General features: G+C 42.4%; 1 protein-coding gene across 2 annotated transcripts in view; it reads right to left on the reverse strand.

Annotated features, from left to right (window-relative positions):
• Positions 1–907: 907 nt before the first annotated feature.
• aqp3.L (aquaporin 3 (Gill blood group) L homeolog) overlaps positions 908–14,038 on the reverse strand; it is a 61,731-nt gene continuing 48,600 nt past the window's right edge. For both annotated transcript variants that reach the window (NM_001094477.1, XM_041581724.1), the window contains 5 exon segments: positions 908–2,218; positions 3,738–3,955; positions 5,385–5,503; positions 8,721–8,858; positions 8,950–9,076. In NM_001094477.1, coding sequence (NP_001087946.1) covers positions 2,050–2,218; positions 3,738–3,955; positions 5,385–5,503; positions 8,721–8,858; positions 8,950–9,076 — 771 coding nt within the window. In that variant the 3' untranslated portion in view covers positions 908–2,049.

The raw sequence follows: 14,038 nt of genomic DNA on the forward strand, positions 1-14,038 counted from the left end.
CTCTCTGCCAAAAGCCAATTAAAGGGAAACTAAAGTCTAAAATTTGGATACTAAACATGAACTTACTGCACCACAAGCCTAATTAAACAAATAATTTATGTTTTCAAAGTTGGCCGCATAGATTATTATCTAGACTTCAATTTCTCAATACTCCATTTCTTTTCTTTGTTGTCAAATAGAAATGGGGGACGGTCATGGTGTATGCAGGGTTGACTGGAACTACGACTGTGGGCCCCCTTCCTAATGGGCCCCACCGGATCCAATCCCTGTCTCAAGATTTGTGCTGATTGCAAGATTAGTAAGGTACAGAGCGGAGGGGGGTACGTGGTCGAGTTCGGGGCAGAGTGGCCAGAAGGGCCACAACATTAGGAGGCTATGCCCACAGGGGGTGTTTAGGGCTGGAGCCTGGAGGAGTTACGGCTGGGGGGCCTGGGGGTGTTAGGGTCCCTGAAGTAGCAGCCCCAGCCTGACACTGGGTATAGGCAAATGGTTGGGTGAGTAAGAGAGCCCCCAGACACCTCCAAGCCATGCCGCTGACAAAACAGTCACAACAAAGGAAAAAGGAGGAGGGTTGTACACTGTTAATCTAATTATCTACCTCGCAAGGACCAAACATGGAGTAGCTTCTATTTCCCTGTTTCCCCTTTTAAGCTTTTTTTTGTGATTAAAACATTGGGCTAAAATATATCTCAGCACAATCTCTGTTCATTGAAGTAAAGCGTCTGTTTGTGAGAGCACCAGCCAGTATTACTATACAAATATACTGTATATATACATTTAAATTTTTCCTAAAATGCTGCAGGGGAACATGCTCTGGACTTGTCTATGGAACTCTGTTCTTTACTATTCACCCCAAGGCGATAAAGAGAAACATTTGAAGGAGCTGAAGGACCCGCATGAGACAGAATTGTATAACAATTATGTATTTAATATCACATAAAACACATTCAGTAATTAAAACAAGCGACATCAATCAAATGTTATGTACAAAGCTTTACATGTGTCTGAAGTACAAAAAGGACCTTCCGGCAGGCGAGATCCTCCCTCCCCAGTTCTACGGCCACTTACTTTACCAGACTTTATATTGAGATCACATTAGAGCTGTTGACCTGGATTATGAAGAACACCACAGTGATATTCATTGGCTACAAACAACAGTCATAATAAGCCCCCTTTAAACGTGAGAGGCCGGTACCCTGACTTCATGACACTGGAAGGTGATGCACAAAATATGCCTTAGATGTTGCAGGCAGTGTGGAAAGCATATCATTTTTGTTTGTTGAAATGCCCACTGATACTATTTAAGTCCACATTATATTTGCTATCAACTTGACGTGAATCGGAGGTAACAAACACCTTGGGGAGGTGCAACTAGAAGTCTATATTTTCTTCTAACTGGTGTTTCTTGGTTATGGTTCAACTTGTGAGCTCACCAGCAAATTGTATCTTTCTCTACCAGGACTGGAGCCGATTTGGATAGAACTAGAGACCAGCAGAACGTCAGATGCAGGGCATGGATAAAGCAGTTGCTTGGAATTCCTTTGTTCCATATCCATTTGCCACCAAAGCAAGCTATGTACAATGCAAGGCAATAGAAGATGTCAATATAAGACGTTATGACTAAAAAGAAAGACTTGGAAGGCATATCTTTATGGAAGAGGCATCTCCATGTTCTTGTAAGACATATCTCTAAGACACAGGAGAATGTATGTGGACATGGATAAGTATGTCTCAACTGGAAGACGCATCTCCATGACATTGAAGGGTATATCTCCACAACACTGCAAAATACATCTCCATGACAAGAGAAGATATACCACCGTGACATTGGAATATGCATAACCCCATGACACTGGAAGACGTTATTACTGCATGTTAGAGGAAGGCATCTCTATACAAAAAGGAATTGTATATTTGCACATGCTAAGAGCTGATAACATAGACAGAGAAGCTAAGTGATGACTCATGGAGTGCAGTAAGGCTTGAGAATTCCTTCTTATTTGCTTGCCGTATCTTTGAAATATAGCCAGTCCCTTTGTTTCAGCTGAATCAGATTCTGTCTTTGGGTTTGACATCTGCCAGTTTGATGTTTTCTTGTTCGGTGGATTGAGGTACAGGCTCGATGTGGCATCCGATCATCAGCTGATAGACTAAGACTCCGGCAAACGCTCCTAGTAAGGGTGAGACAATAGGCACCCACCACCACTGGTTTCCAGCCCTGGAATGAAATTAAAAGAAACTTTATTTATTAAATCAGTGTTTTTTCATCTTTATCTCCTGCTTTAAGGCTGGGTGTAAATGCAGGTCTCCTTAGCACCCTATGTCTGCTGCTACTCCCTAATATCTGAATGATATACAAGTTAGGGGGCAGGAGAGAGATATCTAAATGCCTCCCACTGCCCCTCATAAATACAGGGCTGATAAATGGAGGCATTAAAAAATGTGGGGGGATAAGATCACCCCCTTGCTCACTCACCATCGGTGTAAGATATATTTTTCTCCAAAGGACTATTAGATGATAGAGTAGAAAAGAGGAGAACTCAAGCCCTTTAAAGTTTATAACCAATCTTAGGTATGAAGGTAAATCTATGAAATCATGGAGAGGCTTACAGTAACTGCAAGGACACTATGACCCTTTTACAAGGGCTGCCGAGTCACTCAGATGGTAAATGTACCTTTATCCAGGTATAAAACCATCCAGAATATGTATTGGACCCTCCAGCCCACGTGCCCTTCATTTCTATGTTTCCTCCTTATTAAACCACCAGTGTTTGTTAATTTCACCATCAAACCTAGAAATGAAGCGTTACACAAAGCAATACAGCCTTTCAGGTTTTTTATCAATGACATCAGAAAAGAGAAACGCCCGCCCACGTGCCATAGCCAAATGCAGTTGCCGCCCGTAGACAACGAGTGTCGACACCGTCTCTCTCTCTAATTTAGGTCAATGAGTAATTAGAGCCTTTGCAACAATGTAAAGGAACTTCATGTGTCAACAACCTGCGCAAGGAAAACAAGTGATCCAAAGACGTTATGGTCGACAGATAATGGGAAACTGGGGACCATCATGATGTTGCTGAACTACAACTCCCACAACACCCGGGCAGCCTCAGGAAGCGCATGACTGTGGTTGCTACATTCCTCTTTGCCATGTCATGTCTTGGAATTTACTACTGTTCATTGACTTGCCTTCAGACTAAAATACTAGCTAATAAATTCCAGCCACTTATGCAATACCTCGGGGAAACATACTCTCTTTAAGGACAGCTAATTTTATGTTACAGAAAACACCATGGAAGAGATCATAAATTGTATTTAATACTTATGGAAGTGAGGTGCCATATTGTTTCCTTTAAACCAGTGTTCCCCAACCAGCAGCTCGTGAGCAACATGTTGCTCCCCAACCCATTAGATGTTGCTCCCTTTGACCTCAAATCGGGTGCTCATTTTAAAATTCCTGACTTGACAGCAAGCTTAAGGTTCATAAAAACCATGTGTGCCACCAAACGGAGCCTCCTGTTGGCTTCTAGTCCACATAGGGGCTACCAGTATTCAATCACAGCCCATATTTGGCACCCCCAGGAATTTGAATGTGGCTCACTGGTAAAAAAGGTTGGGGACTCCTGTTTTAGACAGTACAACGTTGAATGAAATATTGGACAGCAAACAAGGATTGACCGAAAAAGTCTGGAAACCTCAACAAGTGCAAGTGATGTTAGAAGAAAATTACTACTTACCAGAAGACTTCAGTGCCCCATCCAGCCAGAGATGTGAAGAGTCGAGGGCCAAAGTCCCTGGCAGGGTTGACAGCATAGCCGGAGTTGAAGCCCATGGAAGTTCCAATGACAAGGACGACAAATCCTACAGTGAAGGCTTCCAGCCCACGAGGGATGGGGTTATTGTTTGGGTCAACAATGGCCAGAACACAGACAACCAGAGCTGCAGTTCCGATGAACTGTAAGATAAAGACACATTCACTGGAAATAAATCCACAAACTATAGCAAACTGGAGTTTGGCCATGGACCCTCTCAATTTACCCCAACCCACAATAAAACCATTCTTTTCTTTAAAATCAGGCAGAGGAGAGACTAAGATTTGCTGGATTTTGGGGATACCTAATCTTCCTGGGACTCAAACTTATATATTTGGACCACGGTAAAACCAGAAGCAGAAGACAGAACTCAAGGTGAGGGCAAAAGAGAGAAGAAGTCCTGTAGTTTGGTCTGGCCATGGACCCAGTCCACTTCAAAAGTAATGTATACACAGTACCTCAACCCAAATTTAATCCAAAAAGATAAAACAAAACATGAGATGATAGCAAAAGGATGAGTTCAAAAGTGAGAGGGAGAAGAGGAGAATTGAAAGGGAAGACCTATAAAATGGAAATGTTCTAAGGAAAGAGCAAAGAAATATTAAAAAGGAGATTGGATGAGGAAACAGGATTTGGGATTACAGCAATGGATATTCATTTGGGTCATTTAGAGCTGTCATTAATGGGATGCAAACAGAGGGTGGCAATATATAAGAAAAGCAAGTAAAATAAGATGAAAACAGAAGGGCAAGATGGCATCGGTCACCCAACCTGTTTGCTATGATTCTTGTTGGAGTACAACAACAAAGCTGAGCTGAAGGCTGTTCTTTTTAACAAGAAATTGAAGGGCCACAGGTTAAAAAGTCCTTCTTAATAGGGGCCACGCAAAGCCTCTATAGCCTAGGGCCCAGCCACAAGTCAACGTAACCCTGGGTCCATTTATGCCCTAGTTTTAGGACTGTGAGCTTCTTTGTTAAATTGTGATCATGACATAAGAAAATTCAATGTTTGATTTGTTTTCCAGAAACAATGAAAGTATTGAAATATGAAATGGAGAGATGTTTCTGCTAGTCGCACAAGGTCACATATTAAAGGCAGCCGATGGGGGGATTGGGTTACAGGGAACGGCCTCAAGGTGAGTGAGAGCCTTAGAATGATGGACTTATTTGTCAGTGTTGTGGTGGTTCTGTTCTGGCTGGAGCACTAAGTTCCCTTGCTAATGAGTTATTCAACATTATCTCTCATCTTGAAAATCAAACGAGGAAAAACGAGGCTGAACTGCTTAAAGTGGACACACAGATTCAGCAATAATCCTATGATTTTGTGGGTGGTAGTTTTTTAATTGCTTATTTTCTGCCGTAATCCCTAATTGCTATCGAGGAGGCTTCTTGTGTATGTGCCATTGGCTGCCTTGCTGGCTGATGGAGGTATCAATCAACTTATTGGATTGTAAATATAACCTACAGCTGCCCCCAATGCAGTGCTCATGTATCAACCCCACAGGGGATTTGGGCAAAAAACTTCTGATGTTGCAAGTGAATATCTGTGGGTCCACTGGTGCTGAGGACTTACCTGATCAAAAAACCCATTCATAAGCGTGAGATGGTCTGATGGAAATGTGGTGAAGATGCCCGCTGTGCCGTTTTCACCCGTTACATAGAGCTGGTCATTTGCAAAGTACCAAATAGCATCTATAAGGGAAGAGATGAGAGAATTTCCATAAAACAAGGCAGACATGGAAGGGGTTGTGTTATAAACAAGAGCAGAACTAGCATTTGAGAAGCAGGTTGGGTCATTGAAGGTGCACCCAAGGGATTGTAGGAACTAGGGGGTTTCTGGGACAATTCAGTCCAGCACTTATATATATAATACACAAAAGCCATGAATATCTTGTAAATTATATCCTTATAAACGGTGAGTTCTGATGTCATCAGTTATAAACGGTGAGTAGTGATGTAATTTCTGTCACATGACTCACTAAAACTTGTGTATTATAATAAATAAAGTACCCCCAGTTGTAAAATATGAGGATATTATAAGTTACCTCGGAGTTCCATGACCTGTATAAAAACACTCGGCCTTCGGCCTCGTGTTTTTATATGGTCATGAAACTCCTCGGTAACTTATAATATCCTTATATTTTACAAGAGGGGGTACTTTATTCACTATATAATACACAAAAGCCATGAATATCTTGTAAATTATATCCTTATAAACGGTGAGTTCTGATGTCATCAGTTATAAACGGTGAGTTCTGATGTCATTTCTGTCACGACTCACTGAAATTTGTGTATTATAATAAACAAAGTACCCCCAGTTGTAAAATATGAGGATATTAGAAGTTACCTCGGAGTTCCATGACCTGTGGCCTCGTACTTTTATATGGTCATGAAACTCCTCGGTAACTTATAATATCCTTATATTTTACAAGAGGGGCTACTTTATTCACTATATAAATAGGTGTGTTCTGTCTGTTTATTTCTGCCATCAGTGCGTTGGATTTGAGAGCCTATAATAAATGTGCTGCAATGTATGTAGGGTCCAGAAGGAGGCGCTACTCCAAGGAGGTGACAATTAGCAAATGAAATGTGTATTTAATGCTACTTCAGGTGCACATTGTATAATATGTGTCACTTGGTATAACTGAATCAGACAAATTAGAATAAAGGAACACGTCTGCTTTATTTTGCTTTCAGCTGCATAGGGAAGATGTTCATTGGTTCCTGCTATTAGAAATCATTACAATTCTATTAAATACACTTTTGTTTGCTAAGGCTTCTGGGGGCAGGTCATGACAACGGATCCCCTCAAGTCCCGTAGACAAAGGCTTTGAAACTGATTATGGAGCATAAATGAAATAGGAAACCAGGACTTGTGCTTTCCGGGTCCAGGAGTAAAATAAATTGAGAGCGATTCCACAAAGTCCACTTTTCACTGAGGAACCGCTGACTTTGAGATATTTCCATAAGTGTTTGAATAAAAGGTTCTCGAGGGAGCTGCTCCCTGTGAGTGGGAAGTACAGGAAAAGGAGATTATTGGGAAATGGAATGAGGAAGATGGACAATGAAGAGAATAAGAATGAAGGGAAATTCTGATACTGTGATGCTTATCTCTCTCCTCCTTTGCTCCCGTACACCCTTTCCTCCCAGGTCTCCTAATCTGTGCAATTCCCACACACCCAGGATGTAGCAGGCCCCCTATAGCAGCCCCCTATAGCAGCCCCCTATAGCAGCACCCAATTACTGCTTATCCACTAGACATGAACCAGAAGTGACTTCAGCCCATTGGACCAGGACTTGGGCAACTGCACATTTGAAATACAGTATTTTTATTATAGTTTCCATCAGGTTCATCTCGCAGGGTTCATTATTCATAATAGTGACATCATACAAGACTGAATTGCTGGGGGTAAATAGGTGAATGGCTTATGTCCAATTGCTAGGGGGCTCATAGCTGTGGGTCTATTACTGCTGACTTGGCCATGGATTTACCATGTGTCTGAGCCAAGAGCCTACGTTGGTACAGGTTCTTCAGAAGTGGAGCGAGCTACATCACAAAGAGACACACCCCTTTGGCCCTATCATTAAAGGTGGTCCATCATGTGACATAGGATGGCAGACTGTATGAGTCAGCTGGCACCTGGGTCGGACTGGGGTCCACCAGGGCTGCTGGCTCAGGCCCCCCTGTAACAATGCTAGTTGTTTGTTTTTGCCGCAACCTGCCTAAAAAAGGGAGGTTGCGGCAGGATGATTATTGCAGGGATCAGATCTTGGCCGTCGGGGGCCCACAAGAGCTGGGGGCCCACCGGATTTTTTCACGGTGCCCCACCAGCCCATTCTGACCCTGGCTGGCACTGATAGCTGGTAGTGATGTGTGGATCGAGAATAACTTGACCCACACCCGGACCCACACTTGCTGAACTCACACTTGCCTGCACCTGCCGAACCCCCTCCATTTATAGACCCACCCCACCAATGATGTCACAAAAGGGGCGGGGCAGGCGTGAGCCTATAAAACAAGAAGCCGGCTGCCGAAAGCCGGTAGTCTAAGGTCGCAGACGGGGTTGTCCCTGACCCACAAGAGGAGCAGCGAGGTCAGTCCAAATCAGCCTGACCCTCAGGTATTGGGCCAGCCTGCACATCACTACTGGCCTTCAAGTGCCAATCTCTAGGAGTAACCCACATAACTACACCCCTGCCCTTACTAGCAAGTGACGGGTTAAATCATGTGTCCTGCCAAAGGTGCACAGCAATTAGTCTGGGGTAACTCATTCATTCTGCCAGGTCCGTTTTGGTGTTTCTGGTGCTTACCCAGTACAGAAAGCATACCCAAAATCTACAATAACTGTCATGGAGGAAACCAGATAGCATTTTAAATTTAATTTTGGACAAAAAGCAGAAGAAAAAATATTATAGAAAATTAAAAAAAAAGACCATCACCAATTACCAGTTGTTTAGTGGGTTATTTTTGGAATAATGGAAGGAGTACAGCTGTTGAGTTGAAGATGTAGTACAGGTATAGGATCCCTTATCCGGAAACCCGATATCCAGAAAGCTCCGAATTACGGAATGGCTGTCTCCCATAGACTCAATTTTATCCAAATAATCCACATTATTACAAATGATTTCCTTTTTCTGTGTAATAATAAAACAGTCGCTTGTACTTGATCCCAACTAAGATATAATTAATCCTTATTGGAAGCAAAACCAGCCTATTGGGTTTATGTAATGTTTATATGATTTTCTAGTAGACTTAAGGCATGAAGAACGAAATTACTGAAAGATCTGTTATCCGGAAAACCCCAAGTCCCGAGCATTCTGGATAACAGGTCCCATACCTGTACAGTATATTTTCCTAATGTAAAGACTATATATATATATTGATGCTATCTGCTTGAAATCTCCTTACCATAATACAAGCCATAGATGATGCCGGCGCCGAGGAAGGCTCCCAAGGTCTGGGCAATGCTGTAGACAGGGAACTTGACCCAAGGTTCTCTTGCCAAGATGCACAGAGCAAAGGTCACTGCCGGATTCAAGTGGCCACCTGCAATATTTGAGACATGGGAGAATCATTATTTCATGATAAATATCGGCGCTGTCCCAAACCAACATTTTTACAGGACACGGGTTCCTACCTGACACTTGGCCGGATATTAGAATCCCTAGCATCACGGCAAATCCGAAGGCCAGATTGACGGTCAAAAATTGCCCATGGGACCCCTTGCTGAGCACCACCTGAGCCACAGAACCACAGCCGAACATCTGCAACGGCAAAGAAGAATAATCCATGTCAGTACAGGGTTCAATTCCTGTATGAGCCATGTTTGACCTTGCTCTATCCATATATACGGGTTATACATGTATTGTTTTACAGGACAAAGTGACACGTACACACTGAACATGTATGTAAATTGTACAGCCCAAGTGGCTACATGCAGAATAAATCAGCCCTGGAATGTGTCTGATGTTATATATTATAATTCTCTTTTATTCTCCTGCCACATCTCTTGGTAAGTCCGTATCTAAAGAACAACTGGAGCTGAGATGGACATGACGCAGGCTGTAAACTTTATATATTTAACCACAGTGTAAAAATATATTTATCCAACACTTCTTCTGAGGATGAAAGGAATTACCCAGCAATAAAAAACAACATCTGGCTGCACCTTTTATATGTCGCCCATATGTTTTTTGCTGTACGACTTTTAGAATTTCGGACGCAAATTACTCATATTAAAAATGATAGTTGACATATACCCTCTGATATTTGAACTTTAGCTTCTGGGTCTAAAAGAAGTTGTTTGGCTCACATCTACTGGATCTGAAAGAAGATGTCCGGCATCTAATCCTCGGTGTAAACATGGTAATAACGATGACTGGCACATACCTCCAGTATTTACAAGAAGACGGTTGCCATGAAATATTGAATTTGGCTTGGGTACAGTATGGTTTCTCCAAACAAGACTTGATTAATTCAAGTATATCGATCAAAGACTTGGAGATTCCCAGCGTTTTGCAAACACAGACGCCAAAAATAAGTGGCGAGACTTCTGGGTGATACACCTCTGTATAAGGAAATTCATTATGAATGTCTGAGCAGTGTCTACTTATTTATACACTACACTAAATGTAGCAAGACTTGGCATGGTTATGTAAGTTATTTTTGAGACCTTTTCTGAAACAAGAAGTTTTGGGTGATGCATTTTAACCGCCACCGTGGGATTGTGTTGTTCGGGAACCAGGGGTTCCCTCGTGAGCCACATTTATATCGAAAAAGAGTTGGGGGGCAATGCAAAGCATAAAAAAAATGTTCCCAGGTGGTGCAAACTAATAACTGTTGGCTATTTGTTAGTCCCTATGAGGACTGGGAGCCTATAGGAGACTCTGTTTGGCAGGACACCTGGTTTTTATGCAACCAAAACTTGCCTCCAAGCCTGGAATACAAAAATAAGCACCTGCTTTGAGGCCTCTGGGAGCAACATCCAAGGGGTTGGTGAGTAACATGTTGGAAATCACTAACACAGACAAACTAGAAGCCTGTAGGAATCACATAGGCCATCTCTGACCATTGCTAAACCTTTAAAGGCTCAGACTTAACAATTTTAATAAATATATCCTCAGAGTCAATGAGGAAAGGGGCTGAGCGTTCCATGCAATGCCATGACCATGCCTTCCCGTACCTCCCAACATTTTGGAAGTAAAAAGAGGGACAAAAATGTTTTTTCCGCATGTAGCGCAGCAATTTTTGACCACACCCCTTTCTGTGGCCACACCCCCTAATTACCATGTTTGTTTTACAAAATTTGGCAGGTTATGAAAGTTTGAAAATATTTCTCCTTATCTAAACTGTGTTTTTGTGTCTCAAAATTGTTACAAAGTATCTTATTTGCACCTGTTAGCTGTTCTGGGCTCTCTGCTAAAAGCCAATTAAGTGAGAAACTTAGTTTTTTTTCTTGCTGTTCAGTGCAGAGAAAAGAGGGACTTTCCAGTACAAATGAGGGACTGCGGGTTGAGCTGTCAAAAGAGGGACTGTCCCTCCGAAAAAGGGACAGTTGGGAGGTATGCCTTCCCACCCTATCCAACCACTGCATCCCTCAATTGTTTCATAATAAGACATTGTGTGGCCCCAGACAGACTGATTACATGGGGCAGACCCACAAACCGCAAGCAATTGTGATGTTCATTATTTACCGGAAGCTACTGATCAGTGTCTGTTCTGTGTTAAAAAAAACATGGAAGCCCAAGCGATACGCTCGCATAAACCTATTAATAAGCTTGTCTGTTAAATCTCAGCAGGAAAACATTGAGGCGAAATCTACAGAAGCTCAGGTCACTGCTTTGAATTCCAAACACCCAGGTTCATTTCTCTTCATTCAGTACAGCATTGCCTCTAATTGGATCTCTAACTGCCAGTTTAAGGCCTGGATAATTAATTCGGTATTGAAATAAATACAAGGTGGCTTTATTTTCATTGTTGGATTTCCGTTAAGCAAGTCTCTTGGTGCCAACAATGCAAATATTAGCGGCTATGCTCTACTGGCAGCCACTCATGAACGGCGAGTTCTGTACCCGCTCTGGCCGGGTATCGATTGCTCATTATCCACCAGCACAAGGATGGTTTCAGGCGCCGCAATGCAGCTTAAAATTTATTATAAAATAATATGTAAATAAATATCTCAAGTGCTATAAGGATGTCACACTGGGACTCTGAGACTGTAGATCATTCTCATGGTGGGATTCAGTGATCCAACACTCAACTTGCAACTTACTTCCATATTCACAGATGCGCTACTTCAGCAGATACAAAACTGTGTCACATAGACTGCTCCTATTGGGCACTTAGTATATGGGGAGCCCTTGTTATCCGCTCCCATAGTCCTGTTGTGGTATAATTCCGTAACAAGAAGCACCAATGGCGTTTTAAAATTCAGGGTTGGACTCAAAGGTTACTTAACATGGTAACATAGTAAGTTAGGATGAAAAAAGACACAAGTCCATCAAGTTCAACCTTAAGTCTATATATAACCTGCCTAAATTGGAGAGGCTTCAGAGGGGTTTTGCCTTCCTCTGGATCAACATCCAGAGGAAGGCAAAACCCCTCTGAAGCCTCTCCAATTTGCCTCAGAGGTGGAAAATTCCTTCCTGACTGCAAGATGCAATGGGTGAATAAAGCATCCATCCCTTCCTTGTACCTATCTAATGTATCAGCCTGTACCACTGATTCACTTCCCAGCTCTCCCTGTAACACCCCTTTCCCTCCTCTAATCTCATTGGCTCCCTCCTGTCTGCTGGGAGGAGCTACTGGTGAATAAAGCATCCGACCCTTCCTTGTACCTATCTAATGTATCAGCCTGTACCCCTGATTCACTTCCCAGCTCTCCCTGTAACACCCCTTTCCCTCCTCTAATCTCATTGGCTCCCTCCTGTCTGCTGGGAGGAGCTACTGGTGAATAAAGCATCCGACCCTTCCTTGTACCTATCTAATGTATCAGCCTGTACCACTGATTCAGGGAGACAATTCCACATCTTCACAGCTCTCACTGTAACAAACCCCTTCCCAATATTTAGCTGGAACCTCTTTTCTTCTAATCGGAATGGGTGACCTCGTGTCAGCTGGAAAGACCTACTGGTAAATAAATCATGAGAGAGATTATTATATGATCCCCTTATATATTTATACATAGTTATCATATCTCCCCTTAAGCGCCTCTTCTCCAGCGTGAACATCCCCAATTTGGCCAGTCTTTCCTCATAGCTAAGATTTTCCCTTTACCAGCTTAGTTGCCCTTCTCTGTCCCCTCTCTAATACAATAATGTCCTGTTTGAGTGATGGAGACCAAAACTGTACGGCATATTCTAGATGGGGCCGTACCAGTGCTCTATACTTGTGGAAATTTTTGATGACTATATTGCCCTGGAGTTCCTTGTGGAGGACAAGTTGAGGCCTGTTAACCACTACTATTATTGTCTGTTCAGACAAGGCCCAATATTATTATATAATAAAGTATACCCTTTGGTCATATCCAGTTCTAGCATAATATCAAATAATAAAGTAGAGTTCTATTAATCAAACTATAACCAGTGCAAGGGCTGAGAGCACCAGATCAAGACCAAAGTTAGAGCTACGAAGATCTAAGACCGAGTCAACTTTGAGACTGACAATGGTCAAGGCCAAGGGAAGACTAAGGCTTGACACAATATTAAGTCAACCTTGAGACAAGACTACTAGTCCTCGACAAAGACCAAGCAAAGTCCAAGCACAAGAATACATAGGACCAAGACTATGGCAATAATGTCAAGCACTACATGTACAACAGTCTGGAATATCTGGGAAATCTGGAACCTGTCACCTTTCTTCTCATTTTCGACTTCATGGGAACCTGATAAGCTGAAGACACCCAACATGTAGTAATGTAATGACCTAGTGATGGAAAGTGTAAATTATGTGCAAACAGGCTTTGTGATTCTACAGACAATGTATTCAATGTAGGGATGCACCGAATCCACTATTTTGGATTTGGCCGAACCCCAGAATCCTTTGACAAAGATTCGGCCGAATACCGAATCCGAATCCTAATTTGCATATGCAAATTAGGGGTGGGAAAGGGAAAACATTTTTGACTTCCTTGTTTTGTGACAAAAAGTCACGCAATTTCACGCATATGCAAATTAGGATTTGGTTCAACCGGGCGGAAGGATTCAGCTAAATCTGAATCCTGCTGAGAAAAAAGGCAGAATCCTGTCTGAATCCCAAACAGAATCCTGGATTCGGTGCATCCCTAATTCAATGATTTATAATCAAAGAGAAAGTTTAAAATTGAAGAAAAAGGAGACAAACTCTTGTTGGAAAAGGTAATTCCATGGAGACACCATAGACTCCAGGTTAGATACATCACAGATCTTTACACCAAAGCTCTCTGGTTGTTGCTGTACTACAGTTTCAGCAGATCAGCTACAATCAGTTGTAGTTCAGCAATATGTAAGATAAACATCACCACTGTTGGTATTGGCACAAGCTTTGCTCTTTTTCAGAGATAGAAACAATCACCTGACATAATGTATCTTTTTAAACACTTAGTGTTTAGGTCCTAAGGGCAACTGGCACGGCCTCCTGCAGATCCTGTTTTCCTTCACACAGACGGTGCCAGGATCCGGTTGGGCTGAGATCCACTTGGCTCCACAGACACAGACAGGATCTGCCCAACAGCAAGAGAATTGTGTTAC

This window comes from Xenopus laevis, chromosome 1L, assembly GCF_017654675.1.
Source record: "Xenopus laevis strain J_2021 chromosome 1L, Xenopus_laevis_v10.1, whole genome shotgun sequence".
In the NCBI taxonomy this organism is placed as follows: domain Eukaryota; kingdom Metazoa; phylum Chordata; class Amphibia; order Anura; family Pipidae; genus Xenopus; species Xenopus laevis.